This window comes from Salmo salar, chromosome 12, assembly GCF_965601325.2.
Source record: "Salmo salar chromosome 12, fSalSal1, whole genome shotgun sequence".
Lineage (NCBI taxonomy): Eukaryota > Metazoa > Chordata > Actinopteri > Salmoniformes > Salmonidae > Salmo > Salmo salar.
In genome coordinates, this window is record NC_138302.1 from 21,486,335 (window position 1) to 21,510,000 (window position 23,666).

Consider the following 23,666-nt stretch of genomic DNA (forward strand, 5'->3'; position numbering starts at 1 on the left):
TCTAGACATAGTGCTGTATAACTCCAGGTCTTTATCATGTCTAGACATAGTGCTGTATAACTCCAGGTCTTTATCATATCTAGACATAGTGCTGTATAACTCCAGGTCTTTATCATATCTAGACATAGTGCTGTATAACTCCAGGTCTTTATCATATCTAGACATAGTGCTGTATAACTCCAGGTCTTTATCATATCTAGACATAGTGCTGTATAACTCCAGGTCTTTATCATATCTAGACATAGTGCTGTATAACTCCAGGTCTTTATCATGTCTAGACATAGTGCTGTATAACTCCAGGTCTTTATCATATCTAGACATAGTGCTGTATAACTCCTGGTCATTATCATATCTAGACATAGTGCTGTATAACTCCAGGTCTTTATCATATCTAGACATAGTGCTGTATAACTCCAGGTCTTTATCATATCTAGACATAGTGCTGTATAACTCCAGGTCTTTATCATATCTAGACATAGTGCTGTATAACTCCAGGTCTTTATCATATCTAGACATAGTGCTGTATAACTCCAGGTCATTATCATATCTAGACATAGTGCTGTATAACTCCAGGTCTTTATCATGTCTAGACATAGTGCTGTAAAACTCCAGGTCTTTATCATGTCTAGACATAGTGGTGTATAACTCCAGGTCATTATCATGTCTAGACATAGTGCTGTATAACTCCAGGTCTTTATCATATCTAGACATAGTGCTGTATAACTCCAGGTCTTTATCATATCTAGACATAGTGCTGTATAACTCCAGGTATTTATCATATCTAGACATAGTGCTGTATAACTACAGGTCATTATCATGTCTAGACATAGTGCTGTATAACTCCAGGTCATTATCATATCTAGACATAGTGCTGTATAACTCCAGGTATTTATCATATCTAGACATAGTGCTGTATAACTACAGGTCATTATCATGTCTAGACATAGTGCTGTATAACTCCAGGTCATTATCATATCTAGACATAGTGCTGTATAACTCCAGGTCTTTATCATGTATAGACATAGTGCTGTATAACTCCAGGTCTTTATCATATCTAGACATAGTGCTGTATAACTCCAGGTCTTTATCATATCTAGACATAGTGCTGTATAACTCCAGGTCTTTATCATATCTAGACATAGTGCTGTATAACTCCAGGTCTTTATCATATCTAGACATAGTGCTGTATAACTCCAGGTCATTATCATGTCTAGACATAGTGCTGTATAACTCCAGGTCTTTATCATATCTAGACATAGTGCTGTATAACTCCAGGTCTTTATCATATCTAGACATAGTGCTGTATAACTCCAGGTCATTATCATATCTAGATATAGTGCTGTATAACTCCAGGTCTTTATCATATCTAGACATAGTGCTGTATAACTCCAGGTCATTATCATATCTAGACATAGTGCTGTATAACTCCAGGTCATTATCATGTCTAGACATAGTGCCGTATAACTCCAGGTGTGATTATTGAATTATTGATGTAAAACACTGTCATATGAAATCACCATTATAGAACAAAATGATTGAGTAAAACATTCCAGCCGTCATCACGCATATTGATTCCTATGGCTGACAGAGTGAGAATGTGTTAATAGCCTGACTGTCTTCTGTTCTGTAGAGTTGCTCTGTCATCAGTGTGTGAATGTCTGCATGTGTTGTCTTGCTGTTTCTGTAGGCCTACAGATCAATCCTTCCATTTGTCATCATTGAGTTTCCAGTCCTCCCTGGCGTAGGAGTTGAACACTGTTTTCATTCCGTCTCCCTCAGGCTATAGAACTCTACCTGCTCAGGTCACCGTGGTAACAGTTGGCATGACGCCCGGTGTTTGTTGCCATTTCTCCGCCCCCCAGAGCTGTCACTCAGAGTTTTAGTTGCGGCGCTGCCAGGCGTCTTGTTTGGTGTCAAAAGTTTCAGAGAAGTGTGTCTGTCTGTGTGTGTGTGTGTGTGTGTGTGTGTGTGTGTGTGTGTGTGTGTGTGTGTGTGTGTGTGTGTGTGTGTGTGTGTGTGTGTGCGTGCGTGCGTGCGTGCGTGCGTGCGTGCGTGCGTGCGTGCGTGTGTGCGTGTGTGTGTGCGCCACCCCACTGGACAAATAACCTTTTACCCTTCCTCTTCCTCTCTGTTTCTTACCATCACTCTCTCCAGCTTTCTCAATACTTCTGCCTCTCTTGATGAACTTGTCAATATTCTACCTCCCTATGGTTTCTCTCTCTCTCCCTCTCTCTCTTCCCTTCTCCCTCCACTCTCTACCTTTCTCACGCAACCTTGTTTGATGTTTCCTCTCTCTCTCCCTCTCTTCTCTCTCTCTTTCTCTTCCCTCTCTCTTCCCTCTCTCTTCCCTCTCTCTTCCCTCTCTCTCTCCCTCTCTTCCCTCTCTTTCTCTCTCTTTCCCTTCCCTCCCTCTCTCCCCTCTCTCTCTCCCTCTCTTCCCTCTCTCCCTCCCTCCCTCTCTTTTCTATGTCTCTAGTGGAAGCCATGGGAATCTGACATATATTTCCACTTTCAACCACACAACCACCCTCCCTTTCTGGGAAGACGAAGAAAAAAAAAGTTGTTCCCGTGAAAGTACTCAGCAAGTGCAAAATGACGGGGCATGTGAACATCTTCTCTAACACGTCTTTAACAACATCATCCTCTCCTCCTCTCCCTCCACCTCTCCCCCCTTTTCCGCCTCCACTCTCTCTTTTGTGTATTTATTCCTTCTCCTCCATCTCTCTCCTCTTCCTTTCATCCTTCCTACTCCTCTTCCCCTCCCTCTCCGCCCCTCTCTCCCCCCTCCCATCTCTCCCTCATCAGGTGGTGTCTAAGGGTGAGAAGGCGTACCTGATTCTACCACTGTCTCTTTATTGAGGGAAAATATACTTACTATGACTGTGAAATGTGGTTGTCTCTCCTAGCTATCTTAAAATGAATTCACAAACTGTAAGTCTCTCTCGTTCTTCTCCTCCTTCCCTTCCTCCCTCTCCCCCTTCCTCCCTCTCCCAGGTGGTCTCTAAGGGTCTGTACCTGGGTGAGAAGGCCTATCTGAAAAGCAGCTGGAACGTTCTGGATGGTTTCCTGGTCTTCGTGTCGTTGATTGACATTGTTGTGTCCATGGCAGGCGGGGCTAAGATCCTGGGGGTGCTGAGAGTGCTCAGGCTGCTCAGGACACTACGCCCTCTCAGGTAGGGAGGACTAACTGGAAATAACTGTGGAAATTCTATTTGAATGCTGCCTGAGGAAAACCTGTTTGGTAGAAATGACTTGACATAGCAGGCTGATCTGTTCCAACCTGTATATATTAAGGTAGATAATGATGTTAATAGTTCACTAACATCTCACTCACTAAGGGACTGATGTTGGAAAATGGTGTGATGTAAAGCATTATGGTGCAATGCAACTGTCTGTCAATGATGTCAATGTATTTCAGTGGACCTTTCACATGTCTCCTCACTCCATAAATATAGGACTGATGCTTACTTATATTAGTTAGACTTTTTACTCTTGCTGGAGTATAGGCCACCAACAACAGATGTCCATTGTATCTGGTCTGGAAATTAACGCCATCTAAAGCATTATGCAATGCAACTGTCTGTCAATGTACTTCAGTGTAACACTTGACCATCAGATTGATAACCCAAACACCAAAAGGTGATTGTAACTCCCACTATTTCTCTCTCAGGGACTCACTGCAGGCTGGACTTGGCCAATATCATGTTGTATGTCCTAACCCTTTGTAACCATGGAGCTTTGTAACCATGGAGCTTTGTAACCATGGAGCTTTGTAAGACTGGAGCTTCGTAACCCTGGAGCTTCGTAACTCTGGAGCTTCAAAACCCTGGAGCTTCGAAACCCTGGAGCTTCGTAACTCTGGAGCTTCGAAACCCTGGAGCTTCAAAACCCTGGAACTTCGTAACCCTGGAGCTTCGTAACTCTGGAGCTTCGAAACCCTGGAGCTTCGAAAGCCTGGAGCTTCGAAACCCTGGAGCTTCGTAACTCTGGAGCTTCGTAACTCTGGAGCTTCGAAACCCTGGAGCTTCAAAACCCTGGAGCTTCGAAACCCTGGAGCTTCGTAACTCTGGAGCTTCGAAACCCTGGAGCTTCAAAACCATGGAGCTTCGTAACCCTGGAGCTTCGTAACTCTGGAGCTTCGAAACCCTGGAGCTTCGAAACCCTGGAGCTTCGAAACCCTGGAGCTTCGTAACTCTGGAGCTTCGTAACTCTGGAGCTTCGAAACCCTGGAGCTTCAAAACCATGGAGCTTCGTAACCCTGGAGCTTCGTAACTCTGGAGCTTCGAAACCCTGGAGCTTCGAAACCCTGGAGCTTCGAAACCCTGGAGCTTCGAAACCTTGGAGCTTTGTAACCATGGAGCTTTGTAACCATGGAGCTTAGTAACCATGGAGCTTTGTAAGACTGGAGCTTCGTAACCCTGGAGCTTCGTAACTCTGGAGCTTCGAAACCCTGGAGCTTCGAAACCCTGGAGCTTCGAAAACCTGGAGCTTCGAAACCCTGGAGCTTCGAAACCCTGGAGCTTCGAAACCTTGGAGCTTTGTAACCATGGAGCTTTGTAACCATGGAGCTTAGTAACCATGGAGCTTTGTAAGACTGGAGCTTCGTAACCCTGGAGCTTCGTAACCCTGGAGCTTCGTAACCCTGGAGCTTCGAAACCCTGGAGCTTCGTAACCCTGGAGCTTCGAAACCCTGGAGCTTCGAAACCCTGGAGCTTCGTAACCCTGGAGCTTCGAAACCCTGGAGCTTCGAAACCCTGGAGCTTTGTAACCATGGAGCTTTGTAACCATGGAGCTTCGTAACCATGGAGCTTTGTAACCCTGGAGCTTTGTAACTCTGAAGAGGGTACAGGCTTTTGTTCCAGCCCTGCACTAACACACTTGAGGGACCTGAATTATTATTTGACAAGGGGAAGAAGGTTTGATTGTGCTGAGTTGGGGGTGATCCTGAACACCTTGTGTTCTGTCCATGACCAGGGTTTCTGCACACTGGAATATCAGTGCTAACAGCAGTCACTCTACTCACTGTTATACATCACAGCAGAATCATAGATGATGACCAGATTGATGAGAAGTCCTCAAGCCAGTTATTTTTGTCCCTCTCTCTGTCAGGGTGATCAGTAGAGCTCCAGGGCTGAAGCTAGTGGTAGAGACTCTCATCACATCTCTGAAGCCTATAGGAAACATCGTCCTCATCTGCTGTGCTTTTTTTATCATCTTCGGCATCCTCGGTGTGCAGGTAGGACTACGGTATTATCTTCCAGGGGTAAAGTTTCCCCTATGTACAGATCTAGGATCAGATTACCTTTCCTCAAGTCACAGCCTTTACTATTAGTGTGGGAAAAGCTAAACTGTTATTGTATAAGTCCAGCTTTATTGTACATCCTAACAGTAGTTAGTTATTAAGTCCAGTTTTATTATACTTCATAACAGAAATGTGCTGTGTTGTCCACTTCTCCACGCCTCACATCTGACTGTGTTTAAGATGTTTTGTGAAGATGAAGACACTTTTGATTTGATTTGACTTTCTGTCTGTTGATTTCTTATTGAACTTATTCTCTTTTATCTTCACTCTTCATTATTTTCCCTTTCTTTTCTTCCCGTTTTTATCCTCTCAGTCCATCTGAGGTGTGTTATTATGCTGTTTCTCTGACGTTTCTGTTCTCTCTGATGAGAGTAGTCTGGTTGAACTGTGATAACATCTCACCCAGGAAGAGAATCCATTCTGTCTGTCTGTCTGTCTGTCTGTCTGTCTGTCTGTCTGTCTGTCTGTCTGTCTGTCTGTCTGTCTGTCTGTCTGTCTGTCTGTCTGTCTGTCTGTCTGTCTGTCTGTCTGTCTGTCTGTCTGTCTGTCTGTCTGTCTGTCTGTCTGTCTGTCTGCCTGCCTTCCTAGGCTTTCTAAAAACAGTGTTATGTACACTGTTCGCATACTCCCTAATTATCTCATTACTTAAAAAGCTATTCTGTTATTGACTGATTTCCTCCTGACTCTCCTCGGGTGTGTTTTTGTTTTTGAAATGAATCAACCGAGTTGAAGAAGAAGACTTACTGTTTTTGATGGAACCATGAAGGACAATAAAGATGTTCTGAATTTGAAATCTGAATCTAAATGACGTGTAATGTATTGTTCCATGCTGAGTAGATCTCAGAAGAGAAAAGAGCTGAAAGAAGTGGAGTAGTTAACCATCAGAGATTTGTTTTCTTTCATCCTCAATGGTTCATTTATGTGCATGTCTTTCCCTGTGTGTGTTTTTAACATTGTTTCATGTCTTGTATTGTTCCCTCAGTTGTTCAAAGGGAGGTTTTACTACCAATGTCTTATGAAGTGTTATGTGGCCTTATAATGCACTTATAACCCATATCAAGGGTATACATAAGCAGACTAACTGTACTATATTGTTGTCCCCTCTCAGCTGTTCAAGGGGAAGTTTTACTACTGCCTGGGTCTCGAGGTGAAGAACATCACCAACAAGTCTGACTGTCTCCAGGCTAACTACAGATGGGTTCACCACAAATACAACTTTGATAACCTGGGACAGGTAGGAGGGGGCAGGGCGGTGTGTAAAGGTTGGTGTGTGTGAATGGATATGGACAGAGAGGGAGAGTTAGACAGGTAGGGGCAGGCTGGCTTGTGAGGTGAGAGAGAGAGAGAGAGAGAGAGAGAGAGAGAGAGAGAGAGAGAGAGAGAGAGAGAGAGAGGAGAGAGAGAGAGAGAGAGAGAGAGAGAGAGAGAGAGAGAGAGAGAGAGAGCTCTATGCATTAACATAGGACACCGGACTCAATTAGGTTTGTGTGTGTGTATATTATATATAAATAAATGTGTGTGTGTACCGTCTGTGGGTAGGACAGTGGTCTCAGTCTGTCATAGTCCTCCTGTCCTGCTGTATCCCAGAGACCCAGGTTGACTGGCTTACTGTCCACCATCCCATTGGCTGAGTAGTTATCAAAGCTGAGGGAGAGAACACAGAGAGAGAGAGAGAGAGAGAGAGAGAGAGAGAGAGAGAGAGAGAGAGAGAGAGAGAGAGAGAGAGAGAGAGAGAGAGCTCTATGCATTAACATAGGACACCGGACTCAATTAGGTTTGTGTGTGTGTATATTATATATAAATAAATGTGTGTGTGTACCGTCTGTGGGTAGGACAGTGGTCTCAGTCTGTCATAGTCCTCCTGTCCTGCTGTATCCCAGAGACCCAGGTTGACTGGCTTACTGTCCACCATCCCATTGGCTGAGTAGTTATCAAAGCTGAGGGAGAGAACACAGAGAGAGAGAGAGAGAGAGAGAGAGAGAGAGAGAGAGAGAGAGAGGGAGAGTTGGGTTCATAAATCCCAGACTAACTGTCTGGTAAATAAACAGAATGTGTTTCTGTCTCCTCCAGGCTCTGATGTCTCTGTTTGTGCTGGCATCTAAAGACGGCTGGGTCAACATCATGTACCATGGTCTGGATGCTGTGGGCATAGACCAACAGGTACTGTAGAACACACATAGTATGGCTGTTGCAGTGACCGTGTTACAGCCACACCAAATTCTACACGGTAATCTCCTTTTATGCACTCTGGATATGCGTTGGCAGTACCCAACTCACTAACTACCATCAGGTCCTAACAGCCTGGTACTCAGGGCTCTGTTGTCCCTCTAACCACTCTGATGTCAATGCAAATGCGATCGAAAATCACATAAAACACTTATCATCAAAACAGTATGATGTTTTTAAATCCAACCCACTGTGATTGATCCATGTGACTAAAAGAAGTTCACCAACAGGTTGAAACTGAGTGGAAAACATGTTCGTTGTGGATGTTGTTTCAAAGCCTAACACAATGAAATGGACAGCGCTTTCTAAGGGTATGATTAGTCCCAAACAACCATAATCATATTAGAGCTTATGCATACACAGGCCTACAGTTGAAGTTGGAAGTTTACATAAACTGAGTTTAAATATATTTGGCTAAAGTGTTTCACAATTCCTGGGATTTAATCCTAGTAAACATTCCATTGCACCTATGGAGGGACTGGTGTCAGAACAATAGTAGAGAGAATGTCACGACTTCCGCCGAAGTTGGTGCCTCTCCTTATTCGGGTGGCGTTCGGCGGTCATCGTCACCGACTTTCTAGCTGCCACCGATCCATGTTTCTTTGTCGATTGGTTATGTCTTGATTGTTCACACCTGGTTCCCATTTTGTTATGATTACTTCCCTATTTAAACCCTCTGGTCATCATGATGTTTTGTGCGTTATTGTTTTACTGTTGGTATTGTTCGTTGTGTTTGTAGTTCTTGTTTTCCCTGCGTGGATTTTGTATGCTGAATTTTTATTTGAGTAAATTACTTATGTTTTACTCAGTTCGATGTCCTGCGATTGACTCATTTTCCTCATCCCCTGTACACGGACACTGACATAGAATGATTTATTTCAGCATTTTTTTCAGCTTTTATATCTTTCATCAAATTCCCAGTGGGTCAGAAATGTATATAGACTATATTAGTATTTGGTAGAATTGCCTTTAAATTGTTTAACTTGGGCCATACATTTCAGGTAGCCTTCCACAAGCTTCCCACAATAAGTTGGGTGAATTTTGGCCCGTTCCTCCTGACGGAGCTGGTGTAACTGAGTCAGGTTTGTAGGCCTCCTTGCTCGCACACACTTTGTCAGTTCTGCCCACAAATTGTCTATAGGATTGAGGTCGTGGCTTTGTGATGGCCACTCCAATACATTGACTTTGTTGTCCTTAAGCCATTTTGCCACAACTTTGTAAGTATGCTTGGGGTCATTGGAAGACCCATTTGCGACCAAGCTTTAACTTCCTGACTGATATCTTGATGTTGCTTCAATATATCCACATAATTGTCTTTCCTCATGATGGCGTCTATTTTGTGAAGTGCACCAGTCCCTCCTGCAGCAAAGCACCCCCACAAAATGATGCTGCCACCCCTGTGCTTCACGGTCGGAATTGTGTTCTTCGGCTTGCAAACCTCCCCCTTTAGATGCCAACACATAACGATGGTCATTATGGCCAAACAGTTCTGTTTTTGTTTCATCGGACCAGAGGAAATTTCTCCAAAAATAACAATAGTTGTCCCCATGTGCAGTTGCAAACCGTAGTCTGGCATTTTTATGGCGGTTCTGGAGCAGTGACTTCTTCCTTGCTGAGCAACCTTTCAGGTTATGTCAATATAGGACTCATTTTACTGTGGATATAGATACTTTTGTACCTGTTTCCTCCAGCATCTTCACAAGGTACTTTGCTTTTGTTCTGGGATTGATTTGCACTTTTCGCACCAAAGTACATTCATCTCTAGGAGACAGAACATGTCTCCTTCCTGAGTTTTATGACAGCTGCATGGTACCACGGTGTTTATACTTGCGTACTATTGTTTGTACAGATGAATGTGGTACCTTCAGGCATTTGGAAATTGCTCCCAAAGATGAACCAGACTTGTGGAGGTCTAATAATTTTTTTCTGAGGTCTTGGCTGATTTCTTTTGATTTTCCCATGATGTCAAGCAAAGAGGCACTGAGTTTGAAGGTAGGCCTTGAAATACATCCACAGGTACACCTCCAATTGACTCAAATGATGTCAATTAGCCTATCAGAAGCTTCTAAAGTGTCAAACACATCAATGAAGGGGGACCAAAACGCAGCGGGTAAAGTGCTCATCTTCTTTATTTACTTACTAAAGAGAACACTTAAACGAAAACAATAAATGACAACCAACAGTTCTGTAAGGTAACCCAACTATACAGAAAGCAACCACCCACAAAACACAAGTGAAACGAACACAACTAAATATGGCCTCCAATTAGAGACAACAACAACCAGCTGCCTCTAATTGGAGGTCATTGCCAAAAACCAACAGAACTAGAATAAACATAGAAATATAAAACACAGAACAAAACCCCCAAAACATCAAAACACCCAAAACAAACACCCCCCTGCCACGTCCTGACCAACTATAATGACAAATAACCCCTTTTACTGGTCAGGATGTGACATAAAGCCATGACATACTTTTCTGGAATTTTCCAAGCTGTTTAAAGGCACAGTCAACTTAATGCATGTAAACTTCTGACCCACTGGAATTGTGAAACAGTGAATTATAAGTGAAATAATCTGTCTGTAAACAGTTGTTGGAAAAATTACTTGTCATGCACAAAGTAGATGTCCTACCCGACTTGCCAAAACTATAGTTTGTTAACAAAAAATTTGTGGAGTGGTTGAAAAACGAGTTTTAATGACTCCAACCTAAGTGTTTGTAAACTTCCGACTTCAACTGTATATATGAGTCCAAGCCTGAAAGAATAAAACAGAATTAAAATACTGATTCTGCCGTTTAACTATACATAGCCTACCGCATATTACAAAAACATTTAAGATATCTTTGGTACATAATTGTATAGTCTAAATTAAACAAATGCAGAGTTAGCCTACAATTATAGTGAGTTTGTATTTGATTTTGAATAGCCTAGTAGTAGGGCATTTTGATATTCTGATAATTACCTTTAGCTATACATAATATCTCACCAACCTTGGTTTCCATATCCTTTCTCTCCTTCATTCCATTCTCCAGCGTGCAGGTAGAGGGGCTGTCAACAGTTTAATTAGTAACATTTTGTTGTGAAAATATGTTCCCGAACAGATTTAACTTGGTTTCCCATTTAAGCACTGGGTAGCTGCAGGAACAGGGTTGGAGAGGCCATGGCATACAGAGTTTGCCCGGAATATCACCTGTAGCGCGATGAAATAATCAGTGGACTACCTGAAGTGTGAAAGGAACCGGTGGGAAATTGGCCTCCATTCGCTGTTCCAGTGCATACGGATGACATATCATTTTTCCCCTGTTGTTCCTGCCCATTTGATAATGGTCCATTCTAAATCAAAACACATTTTACACATTTGTAAAGACAAGATTAAATTGAGAATAGTTTGATGGGTGGAAATATGATCACTTGATGAGAGAACAGCGTGTACGGCGTGAGGCAAGGAACAGAGCGCAAGCTTTTTTTGTGAATTTCTCAAATCATCAAGAGTATAGTCTCATCATGCAGTCCACATATCTTTTGGTTTCTAAGACATTCTATAGTTTATATCACTCACAACGAACGTTGCCAAATAACTCTAAATCTAGCTTATCGGATCTGTTTCAAAGCTCAACATGGCCACTTCATATGGGCACTCTCTCTGAAATGGGAAAAATGAAGTTTATATTTAATTCAGCTAAGTTCAATTATATTCTTCTTACTATAAAATCATATAATATAAAATAATGGCTTGGGACTTATAAGCATATCTTGTCTGCTAAATGAACAAGCGTACAGCCTGTGGCATGGCACATAGCCTGATAACATACAGTAGGCCAACTCATATTCTGTTCTTCTGAAATACTTTTTCTTCATATCATAATGTTTCTTTAGACCGGGCTAAAATAAATAATGTATTTATTGTGATGGTGTATGTTAAATAGATTTATTCGATTTTTTTGTAGATGTTCCAAAGGTGTGCGTCAGCAACTTGTATGAGACTTGTATTAGGCTTGTATGAGGCTTGTATGAGGCTTGTATTAGGCTTGTATTAGGCTTGTGTGAGGCTTGTGTGAGGCTTGTATGTGGCTTGTATGTGGCTTGTATGTGGCTTGTATGAGACTTGTATTAGGCTTGTGTGAGGCTTGTGTGAGGCTTGTGTGAGGCTTGTGTGTGGCTTGTGTGAGGCTTGTATGTGGCTTGTAATGTGGCTTGTGTGATGCTTGTGTGAAGCTTGTGTGAGGCTTGTGTGAGGCTTGTATGTGACTTGTATGTGGCTTGTATGTGGCTTGTATTAGGCTTGTGTGTGGCTTGCATGTGGCTTGTGTGTGGCTTGTATGTGGCTTGTGTGAGGCTTGTATGTATGTGGCTTGCGTGTGGCTTGTGTGTGGCTTGTGTGAGGCGTATATTGAGGAATCAGACTAGACAGTGATGACTCTCCTCTTGTTCCTTATTGAGGAATCAGACTAGACAGTGATGACTCTCCTCTTGTTCCTTATTGAGGAATCAGACTAGAGAGTGATGACTCTCCTCTCGTCCCTTATTGAGGAATCAGACTAGACAGTGATGACTCTCCTCTCGTTGCTTATTGAGGAATCAGACTAGACAGTGATGACTCTCCTCTCGTCCCTTATTGAGGAATCAGACTAGACAGTGATGACTCTCCTCTCGTCCCTTATTGAGGAATCAGACTAGACAGTGATGACTCTCCTCTCGTTCCTTATTGAGGAATCAGACTAGACAGTGATGACTCTCCTCTTGTTCCTTATTGAGGAATCAGACTAGACAGTGATGACTCTCCTCTTGTTCCTTATTGAGGAATCAGACTAGACAGTGATGACTCTCCTCTCGTCCCTTATTGAGGAATCAGACTAGACAGTGATGACTCTCCTCTCGTCCCTTATTGAGGAATCAGACTAGACAGTGATGACTCTCCTCTCGTTCCTTATTGAGGAATCAGACTAGACAGTGATGACTCTCCTCTCGTTCCTTATTGAGGAATCAGACTAGACAGTGATGACTCTCCTCTCCTCCCTTATTGAGGAATCAGACTAGACAGTGATGACTCTCCTCTCGTCCCTTATTGAGGAATCAGACTAGACAGTGATGACTCTCCTCTCCTCCCTTATTGAGGAATCAGACTAGACAGTGATGACTCTCCTCTTGTTCCTTATTGAGGAATCAGACTAGACAGTGATGACTCTCCTCTTGTTCCTTATTGAGGAATCAGACTAGACAGTGATGACTCTCCTCTCGTTCCTTATTGAGGAATCAGACTAGACAGTGATGACTCTCCTCTCGTCCCTTATTGAGGAATCAGACTAGACAGTGATGACTCTCCTCTCATCCCTTATTGAGGAATCAGACTAGACAGTGATGACTCTCCTCTCGTCCCTTATTGAGGAATCAGACTAGACAGTGATGACTCTCCTCTCCTCCCTTATTGAGGAATCAGACTAGACAGTGATGACTCTCCTCTCGTCCCTTATTGAGGAATCAGACTAGACAGTGATGACTCTCCTCTCGTCCCTTATTGAGGAATCAGACTAGACAGTGATGATTCTCCTCTTGTTCCTTATTGAGGAATCAGACTAGATAGTGATGACTCTCCTCTCGTCACTTATTGAAAACCAGAACATGTCTTCCTCCTTGCTTCTTCTTTTACTCTTGCCCTTTGACCTCTCTTTTGCATCCCCATTTCCTCTCTCTCTCACCTCTCCCACTCCTTTCTCCCCCTGCTTCCCCTTCTCCCTTTCAGCCTGTCAATGCTGCTATACCTCCTTCCTGAATGAACTAACCTCTCTCTATCTCCCCTCCCCCTCTTTCCCCCCCTCCCCCTCTCTCTTTCCCTCCCCCTCTCTCTCTCCTCCCTTCCTCCCCCCTCTCTCTCTCCCTCCCTCTCTCCTCCAGCCGTCTATTAACAACAATCCGTGGATGCTCCTGTACTTCATCTCCTTCCTCCTCATCGTCAGTTTCTTCGTTCTCAACATGTTTGTGGGTGTGGTGGTGGAGAACTTCCACAAGTGCAGACAGAACCAGGAAGTGGAGGAGGCCAAAAGGAGGGAGGAGAAACGACAGAGACGCATGGAGAAGAAGAGGAGGAGTAAGAGGGGGAGGGATGGGGAAGGAGGGAGAGAGAGAGAGAGGGGAGGAATGGAGGGAAGGAGTGGTTGAGGGGGAGGGATGGGGAAGGAGAGAGAGAGAGAGGGGAAGAATGGAGGGAAGGAGGGATGGGGGAGGGATGGGGAAGTAGAGAGAGAGAGGGGAGGAATGGAGGGATGGAGGGATGGAGGGGGAGGGATGGGGAAGGAGGGAGAGCGAGAGGGGAGGAATGGAGGGATGGAGGGGGAGGGATGGGGAAGGAGGGAGAGAGAGAGGGGAGGAATGGAGGGAAGGAGGGATGTAGGGGGGGATGGGGAAGGAGGAAGAGAGTGGGGAGGAATGGAGGGAGAGAGAGGGGAGGGATGGGGGGAGGGAGGGATAGGGAAGGAGGGAGGGAGAGAGAGAGGGAAGGAATAGAGGGAAAGGGGGAATAGAGAGGGGCGGGATGGGGAAGGAGGGATGGGGGAGTGATGGGGAAGGAGGGAGAGAGAGGGGATGAATGGAGGGAGGGGAGGGAGGGAAGGGATGGGTAAGGAGGGAGAGAGAGATGGAAGGGAAGGAGGGAGAGAGAGAGAGGGGAGGAATGGAAGGAAAGGAGGGATGGGGATGGAGAGAGAGAGGGGATGAATGGAGGGAGGGGAGGGATGGGGAAGGAGGGAGAGAGAGAGGAATGGAGGGAGAGAGAGGGGAGGGATGGAGGGATGGGGAAGGAGAGAGAGAGAAGGGATGGGGGGATGGAGGGTGGAGATAGATAGGGTTAGATAGTTGGACAGTTAAGGTCCTGCAAGAACCCCCACCAACTAAAGAGGTTCCTCGATGAACCACACATCCTATGGGGTTCTTGGAAGAACCTTTTGGAGGCCATTTTTAGTGTCAAGAACCCTAAGGTTCTTTGAAGAACTTTAAGGATCTTAGAATAACCCTTGTTGAACAACACATTTTTAGAGTGTATAGTTATTATTAAAAAGGTAGAAAGAGGTCAAATAACATGAGATTCATTGAACCAATTATGAGAAGTACAAAAATAAGAATATGAAAATGTGATTAAAAGTTGGGGAGGATGGGGTCAAACTGATAGTCGGGGAGGATGGGGTCAAACTGAAAGTCGGGAGGATGGGGTCAAACTGAAAGTCGGGGAGGATGGGGTCAAACTGAAAGTTGGGGAGGATGGGGTCAAACTGAAAGTTGGGGAGGATGGGGTCAAACTGAAAGTCGGGGAGGATGGGGTCAAACTGAACGTCGGGGAGGATGGGGTCAAACTGAACGTCGGGGAGGATGGGGTCAAACTGAAAGTTGGGGAGGATGGAGTCAAAATGAAAGTTGGGGAGGATGGGGTCAAACTGAAAGTTGGGGAGGATGGGGTCAAACTGAAAGTCGGGGAGGATGGGGTCAAACTGAAAGTCGGGGAGGATGGGGTCAAACTGAAAGTCGGGGAGGATGGGGTCAAACTGAAAGTCGGGGAGGATGGGGTCAAACTGAAAGTTGGGGAGGATGGAGTCAAACTGAAAGTCGGGGAGGATGGGGTCAAACTGAGAGTCAAACTGAAAGTCGGGGAGGATGGGGTCAAACTGAAAGTCGGGGAGGATGGGGTCAAACTGAAAGTCGGGGAGGATGGGGTCAAACTGAAAGTCGGGGAGGATGGGGTCAAACTGAAAGTTGGGGAGGATGGAGTCAAACTGAAAGTCGGGGAGGATGGGGTCAAACTGAAAGTTGGGGAGGATGGAGTCAAACTGAAAGTTGGGGAGGATTGGGTCAAACTGAAAGTCGGGGATGATGGGGTCAAACTGAAAGTCGGGGAGGATGGGGTCAAACTGAAAGTCGGGGAGGATTGGGTCAAACTGAAAGTCGGGGAGGATTGGGTCAATCTGAAAGTCGGGGAGGATAGGGTCAAACTGAAAGTTGGGGAGGATGGGGTCAAACTGAAAGTCGGGGAGGATGGGGTCAAACTGAAAGTCGGGGAGGATGGGGTCAAACTGAAAGTCGGGGAGGATTGGGTCAAACTGAAAGTCGGGGAGGATTGGGTCAAACTGAAAGTCGGGGAGGATGGGGTCAAACTGAATGTCGGGGAGGATGGGGTCAAACTGAAAGTTGGGGAGGATGGGGTCAAACTATCCTTGGGGGCCGGAGAATTAAAGTAGAATGTTTAACTGGCCCGTCTCTGTAGGTGGTTTGATGTAATACATGGTGATATCATTATATTACTATATGAGGATGGTCATTCATCACTTTAGTCCATTTAGGTCTATTTTACTTCCTGTTTAAGGAAAAGGATATTATTCATTTCTCTGTAGATTAGCTCATCCTTTCTTTCCCTCCCCTCTACTCGCTCCCCGTCTTCCATCCTTTCTCTCTCACCTTCTCTTGCTTTCTCTTCACCCATCCTCTCCTCCCTCCCTCCCGTCTTCCTCTTACCTCTACAATCCTCAATATCTCTCTTTTTCCCATCCTCTCCCTCTCACTCCTCTCTCTCTCCTCTCTTCCCTTCCACACCTCTCCCTCTCCTCTCATCTCTCCTACCCCTCCCTCATCCCCTCTTCTCCCCTACCTCTATCCACCCTATCTCCTCTCCTCATCCACCCCTCTCCCCTCTCTTCTTCATCCTCACTCCCCTCCCCTCTCCTCTCCTCTTCCTTCCCTCTCCTCTCATCTTCCCCCCTCTCCCCTCTCCTCTTTTCTCTTCTCTCCTCTCCTTCTCTCCCTCCTCCTCCTCCCTCTTCACCCTACAGAGGCCCAGAAGCTACCCTACTATACCAACTATAGCCATGGTCGTCTGATGATCCACACTCTGTGTACCAGCCACTACCTGGACCTCTTCATCACCTTCATCATCTGTATCAATGTCATTACTATGTCCCTGGAGCACTACAGCCAACCACAGGTATGGACGGGTGATGGTTTGGGGTGTGTGTGTGTGTGTGTGTGTGTGTGTGTGTGTGTGTGTGTGTGTGTGTGTGTGTGTGTGTGTGTGTGTGTGTGTGTGTGTGTGTGTGTGTGTGTGTGTGTGTGTGTGTGTGTGTGTGTGTGTGTGTGTGTGTGTGTGTGTGTGTGTGTGTGTGTGTGTGTGTGTGTGGTAAATGCCATCATACATTCTTCTTCCCCTCAGTACTCTATTTGTCTTTGATCTTGAGATTGCATAGTGACATAGCTTGGCTTTTGAGGTACTGTCTCAACAAGGATACAATGTGACCCTCACATTCAACAAATACTAACCCATCTCTCTATCTCTCTCTCTCCCTCTCCCTCTCTCTTTCTCTTTCCCGCTTTCTCTCTCTCTCTCTCGCTCTCTCTCTCTCTCTCTCTCTCTCTCTCTCTCTCTCCTATCTCTCCCTCTCTCTCTCTCATTTCTCTCTCTCTCTGTCTCCCACTCTCTCTCTCTCTCTTTCTCTCTCTCTCTCTCTCTCTCTTGTCTTCCCCCCCTCTGTCTATCTCTTTCTCTCTTTTCCCCCCTCTCTCTCTCCTCTATATTTCTCTAGTCATTGGAGACTAGTCTGAAGTATTGTAACTATTTCTTCACCACAACCTTCGTGGTGGAATCTGTCCTCAAGCTCATCGGCTTCGGGTTCCGACGCTTCTTCAAGGACAGGTACAGTAGGAAACACACGCACAACACAAAACACACACACACACACACACAATACACACATACAACACATGCACAACATACAACACAAACACACAACAAACACACACAAACACACCTGTTTTCTGAGTCATGCCTCCTATATATCAGATTACTCACATTACCCAGATGGTTGTTATGAAGAGTGACTATGATTTTGGAAGACACACACACACACACACACACATTAGGTGATTATGGAAATATCTAAGGCTTATTAATATCCTAATGCGTATTCATGTGTGTGGAATCACCTCCAGTGTAATTGTAATGTTTTAATGTAAACCACAGGAGAGGACCAGAACTGATGCTTTGATCAGCTCCTTTAATTACATATTATCTTCAACTTCTGTTTCCCCATGTAGATCGTGATGATCAACACACACACACTGACACACACACACACTTACGTCCCCATGTAGATCCTGTTTAACATGGAGGTGTTACAGCGATAAGGTATTAGATAAGACTAATTTCTGAAAGTGCCTGATTAGAAATGATGGGTATTTGATGTGTCGTCATCAAGTCCATATAGACTGATGTAATAGAAAGAGAGCAGATCTTTATTTGTCAAGTTTTAACCATGAAATTCTGTCAGAAGTGTCAGCCTACCTTCAGCCACCTTCTAATAAGAGAGAGAGAGAGAGAGAGAGAGAGAGAGAGAGAGAGAGAGAGAGAGAGAGAGAGAGAGAGAGATCAAGTGTTGTAGTGTCTTTAAAAATGTAACATCTTCTTAATTCTCTTCAGGATTTGACCCTGTTAACTTCTTATGGGCAGGTGGGATGATAACGTCCCACCTGGCCAACATCCGGTGAAATTGCAGAGCGCGAAATTCAAACTACAGAATTATCAATATTTAACTTTCATAAAATCACAAGTGTAGTACATCAAAATAAAGCTTAACTTCTTGTTAATCCAGCCGCTGTGTCAGATTTCAAAAAGGCTTTACGGCAAAAGCACACCATGCGATTATCTGAGGACAGTGCCCCGCATACAAAACCATGAAAAACATATTTCAACCAGGCAGGTGCGACACGAAAGTCAGAAATAGCGATAGAAAAAATGCCTTACCTTTGATCTTCTTCTGTTGGCACTCAAAGGTCCCAGATACATCACAAATGGTCATTTCAAAGGTCCCAGTCAATAATCCACCCAGTTTCCCTTTCTCAAAATGCATACAAAATCAATCCCAAACGTTACTAATAAACTTTTCCAAACAAGTCAAACAACATTTATAATCAAACCTTAGGTACCCTAATACGTAAATAAACGATAACATTTAAGACGGAGAATTGTTAAAGTCTTTACCAGAGAGAAATACCAAAGAACGTGCTCTCAATCACGCGCTTGGAAACACTACAGCCAAAATGGGAACCACCAAGAAAAACTACAATTTCTGGCTCATTTTTCCAAAAACCAGCCTGAAACTCTTTCTAAAGACTGTTGACATCTAGTGGAAGCCCTAGGAACTGCAATCTGGGAGGACCTCGCCTTATAATAAAAGTGACAGCCTCTGAAAATAGTCGTAGGCTGAAATTCCTTTTTTTGGGATGGTTTGTCCTCGGGGTTTCGCCTGCCATATCAGTTCTGTTATACTCACAGACATTATTTTAACAGTTTTAGAAACAGTTTTCTATCCAAATCCACCAATTATATGCATATCCTAGCTTCTGGGCCTGAGTAACAGGCAGTTTACTTTGGGCACGCTTTTCATCTGGATGTGAAAATACTGCCTCCTACCCAAGAGAGGTTAACAGTATTTCCTACAGTAGCACAGTTGTGTGTCTCTGACTGTTACATAAGCCTAGACTGCACACACACACACACACACACACACACACACACACACACACACACACACACACACACACACACACACACACACACACACACACACACACACACACACACACACACACACACACACACACCCACCACTGTGCCTGGTTATAGTACTCCTCAAGCAGTAAATCATTATCTAGGTCAAGAAACATTTACACCATCAAAGAAGTCTGGGAGGAAAATATGAATGACTGATCTGCCGTATGACAAAGTCTGAAAACGTCTGTTTGTGCGTCTGTCTGTCTGTACATGTGTGTGTACATGTGTGTGTACGTGTATGTGTGTGTGTTCGTCTGTCTGTCTGTGTGTACATGTGTGTGTGTGTGTTCATCTGACTGTCTGTGTGTACGTGTGTGTGTGTGTGTGTGTGTGTGTGTGTGTGTGTGTGTGTGTGTGTGTGTGTGTGTGTGTGTGTGTGTGTGTGTGTGTGTGTGTGTGTGTGTGTGTGTGTGTGTGTGTGTGTGTGTGTTCATCTGACTGTCTGTGTGTACGTGTGTGTGTACATGTGTGTGTGTTCATCTGTCTGTGTGTATGTGTGTGTGTGTGTGTGTGTTCATCTGTCTGTGTGTGTGTGTGTGTGTGTGTGTGTGTGTGTGTGTGTGTGTGTGTGTGTGTGTGTGTGTGTGTGTGTGTGTGTGTGTGTGTGTGTGTGTGTGTGTGTGTGTGTGTGTGTGTGTGTGTTCATCTGTCTGTCTGTGTGTACATGTACATGTGTGTGTAGGTGGAACCAGCTGGACCTGTCCATAGTGTTGTTGTCAGTGATGGGCATCGTTCTGGAGGAGATTGACTACAATGCTTCTCTACCCATCAACCCTACCATCATCAGAATCATGAGGGTGCTGCGGATAGCACGAGGTACAAACGCACGCACGCACGCACCCTTCCCTTTTCAGCTCCATACTAATGGAATAAAGCTAATGCTGACATTCCATATTCTACTCTACATTCTATTTCTCCCCTCATTATCATAATCCTCCTCCATCCTCTCTCTCTCTATCTTTACCTCTCTCTATATCTCTCTTTCTCTCTCTCTCTCTATCTCTCTCTCTCTCTCGCTCTATCTCTCGCTCCCTCTCTCTCACACACACAGGCCACCTTAACACTTCACTGGGAAAGAACAGATAATGATACGACTAGTGTTAAAAGCTTTGGCCCTCGGCACTCAATCTTTTGCCCGCTACAATACCACACCAGGACCGCAGAACGACCACCAGGGAAATAGATGGTAATTACCGCCCAGTCAATACGTGGAATAACGAGCGGTTGTGTTATCTGACTGGAAGGCTTATGTAGCTCCAGTCCGCAGGGTGTTTTCCTGTGTGAATGTTACAGTAACTAATGTAACACAGTAACTAGTGTAAAATAATAACTAGTGTAACACAGTAACTAGTGTAACACAGTAACTAGTGTAACACAGTAACTAGTGGAACACAGTAACTAGTGTAAAACAGTAACTAGTGTAACACAGTAACTAGTGTAAAACAGTAACTAGTGTAACACAGTAACTAATGTAACACAGTAACTAATGTAACACAGTAACTAGTGTAACACAGTAACTAGTGTAAAATAGTAACTAGTGTAACACAGTAACTAGTGTAAAACAGTAACTCATGTAACACAGTAACTCATGTAACACAGTAACTAGTGGAACACAGTAACTAGTGTAACACAGTAACTAATGTAACACAGTAACTACTGTAACACAGTAACTAGTGGAACACAGTAACTAGTGGAACACAGTAACTAGTGTAACACAGTTACTAATGTAACACAGTAACTAGTGTAACACAGTAACTAATGTAACACAGTAACTATTGGAACACAGTAACTAGTGGAACACAGTAACTAGTGGAACACAGTAACTAGTGTAACACAGTAACTAGTGTAACACAGTAACTAGTGGAACACAGTAACTAGTGTAACACAGTAACTAATGTAACACAGTAACTAGTGTAACACAGTAACTAGTGGAACACAGTAACTAGTGGAACACAGTAACTAGTGGAACACAGTAACTAGTGGAACACAGTAACTAGTGGAACACAGTAACTAGTGGAACACAGTAACTAGTGTAACACAGTAACTAGTGGAACACAGTAACTAGTGGAACACAGTAACTAGTGTAACACAGTAACTAGTGTAACACAGTAACTAGTGGAACACAGTAACTAGTGGAACACAGTAACTAGTGTAACACAGTAACTAGTGGAACACAGTAACTAGTGGAACACAGTAACTAGTGGAACACAGTAACTAGTGTAACAGTAACTAGTGTGGCTGACTGATTAGAAAGAACTAGGGAGAGGATTCCAAAGAGGGCTGTTTAAATTCTAAAGGTTCTGTTTTAAAGAGGAAGAGAACATCGCCAGTGGCTCTTTTAGCTCCGAACACTTCTATGGAAATTGCCATTTGATTCGTTCATCTGTCACAAAGGGTACAAGTCTATGCTTTAGCCACCCCAATTTAAAGAACTTGGTTATACAGGAGTCCCAGGGGGAGAGAACGGGGGAGGAGGGGGAGAATGAGGGAGGAAGGAGAGAAGGGGAGGACAGGGGATACATGGAGGAGAGAGATAGAAGTGGAGACTTTCTAGTGCTTTTTAAGGATGTTTCAGGGTAAGAGGCCAAGGTGGATCTCCAGGACTCCATATCCCAGAAGACAAATGCTGCTTCTTTTCCCGGGACAGTCAGTTCTCTCAGTCGTTACTGTTAAAATGGTTTTTGTGACATGGGCATTGTGTAGATTCTCTAACCTCAGAATACCTATCATTCTATTCCCTCTTCTCTCTCTTTTCTCTCTACTGTGTCTGTTCTCTACCAATGTTTCCCTTTTCCTCTCTTTCTACACGTTCTATCTGTTCCTCTGCTCTCTCTCTCTCTCTCTCTCTCTCTCTCTCTCTCAATTCATTTCAATTCAAGGGGCTTTATTGTCATGGGAAACATATGTTAACATTGCCAAAGCAAATGAAGTAGATAATATCCAAAAGTGAAATAAACAATAACAATTAACAGTAAACATTACACATACAGAAGTTTCAAAAGAATAAAGACATTACAAATGTCATTATGTATATATACAGTGTTGTAACAATGTACCAATGGTTAAAGTACACAAGGGAAAATAAATAAGCATAAATATGGGTTGTATTTACAATGGTGTTTGTTCTTCACTGGTTGACCTTTTCTTGTTGCAACAGGTCACAAATCTTGCTGCTGTGATGGCACACTGTGGTATTTCACCGAATAGATATGGGAGTTTATCAAAATTGGGTTTGTTTTCTAATTCTTTGTGGGTCTGTGTAATCTGTGGGAAATATGTGTCTCTAATATGGTCATATATTTGGCAGGAGGTTAGGAAGTGCAGCTCAGTTTCCACCTCATTTTGTGGGCAGTGTGCACATAGCCTGTCTTCTCTTGAGAGCCATGTCTGCCTACGGCGGCCTTTCTCAATAGCAAGGCTATGCTCACTGAGTCTGTACATAGTCAAAGCTTTCCTTAAGTTTGGGTCAGTCACAGTGGTCAGGTATTCTGCCACTGTGTACTCTCTGTTTAGGGCCAAATAGCATTCTAGTTTGCTCTGTTTTTTTGTAAATTCTTTCCAAAGTAATTATATTTTTGTTGTCTCTCTGTCTGTCTCTCTGTCTGTCTGTCTGTCTGTCTCTCTCTCTCCAGTTCTCAAGCTATTGAAGATGGCTACAGGAATGAGAGCTCTTCTAGACACAGTGGTTCAGGCTCTACCTCAGGTGTGTATCCACTCAATTACACACACACACACACACACACACACACACACACACACACACACACACACACACACACACACACACACACACACACACACACACACACACACACACACACACACACACACACACAATATGCAGCGTATACACAGACACACACAAATTGGGCTTTGCCCTCTCCTGGCATTGCCAGATACCCATCTCTGTGCCCTATCCTTTATCCCTACCACTGAAAGAGGTTCGTTCTGAATAGGGGAGAGTGATGGAGGAGTACTGTCAATATCTCTGCCACTGACTTTTAGAGTGCATCCCAAATGACACCCTGTTCCTTATGTAGTGCCCTATTACCCATAGGGCGCTGGACATAAGTAGTGTACTACATAGGGAATATGGTGCAATTTTGGACAAAGTCAAGGTAGAAGTGGGGCTGTGACACGTTGCCCTCCTCTCCTATTCTGATGACTTTCCGACACCCGCTCATTTTTATGAGTATAAGACGTCTTATTTTTATTAACTTTTCACTTTTTATTCCCCATTGACTTTGAGCCAAAAGCAATTGGATTGTTAAACTTTGATCTGTTTTCGGAGGAGAATGTCATTTTATCTTACACTCCTTTGAGAGTATCTATCTCCCACTAGTTAGTATATACTGTTAATGTACACAGGCTTAGAAACTCCTCTCATTTGACTTGATACCTTGGGGTGTTTTACCACGTTTGCTTTGTATCTCCTTGGATAGCAACACACACACACACACCCAGATACACCTACGCAATCTGGTACGTATGCCACACACACACACACACACACACACACACACACACACACACACACACACACACACACACAC

At 44.0% G+C, this 23,666-nt stretch overlaps 1 protein-coding gene across 1 annotated transcript in view; it reads left to right on the forward strand.

Annotated features, from left to right (window-relative positions):
* The window catches only part of LOC106593365 (voltage-dependent T-type calcium channel subunit alpha-1I), a 131,645-nt gene that overhangs the window by 103,321 nt on the left and 4,658 nt on the right, over window positions 1-23,666 (forward strand). The window contains exons 24-32 of the mRNA XM_082958442.1: window positions 2,995-3,173; window positions 5,110-5,236; window positions 6,411-6,536; window positions 7,373-7,462; window positions 13,422-13,614; window positions 16,340-16,491; window positions 17,087-17,196; window positions 19,796-19,929; window positions 22,746-22,816. Coding sequence (XP_082814568.1) covers window positions 2,995-3,173; window positions 5,110-5,236; window positions 6,411-6,536; window positions 7,373-7,462; window positions 13,422-13,614; window positions 16,340-16,491; window positions 17,087-17,196; window positions 19,796-19,929; window positions 22,746-22,816 — 1,182 coding nt within the window. The remainder of the gene's footprint in view (window positions 1-2,994; window positions 3,174-5,109; window positions 5,237-6,410; window positions 6,537-7,372; window positions 7,463-13,421; window positions 13,615-16,339; window positions 16,492-17,086; window positions 17,197-19,795; window positions 19,930-22,745; window positions 22,817-23,666) is intronic.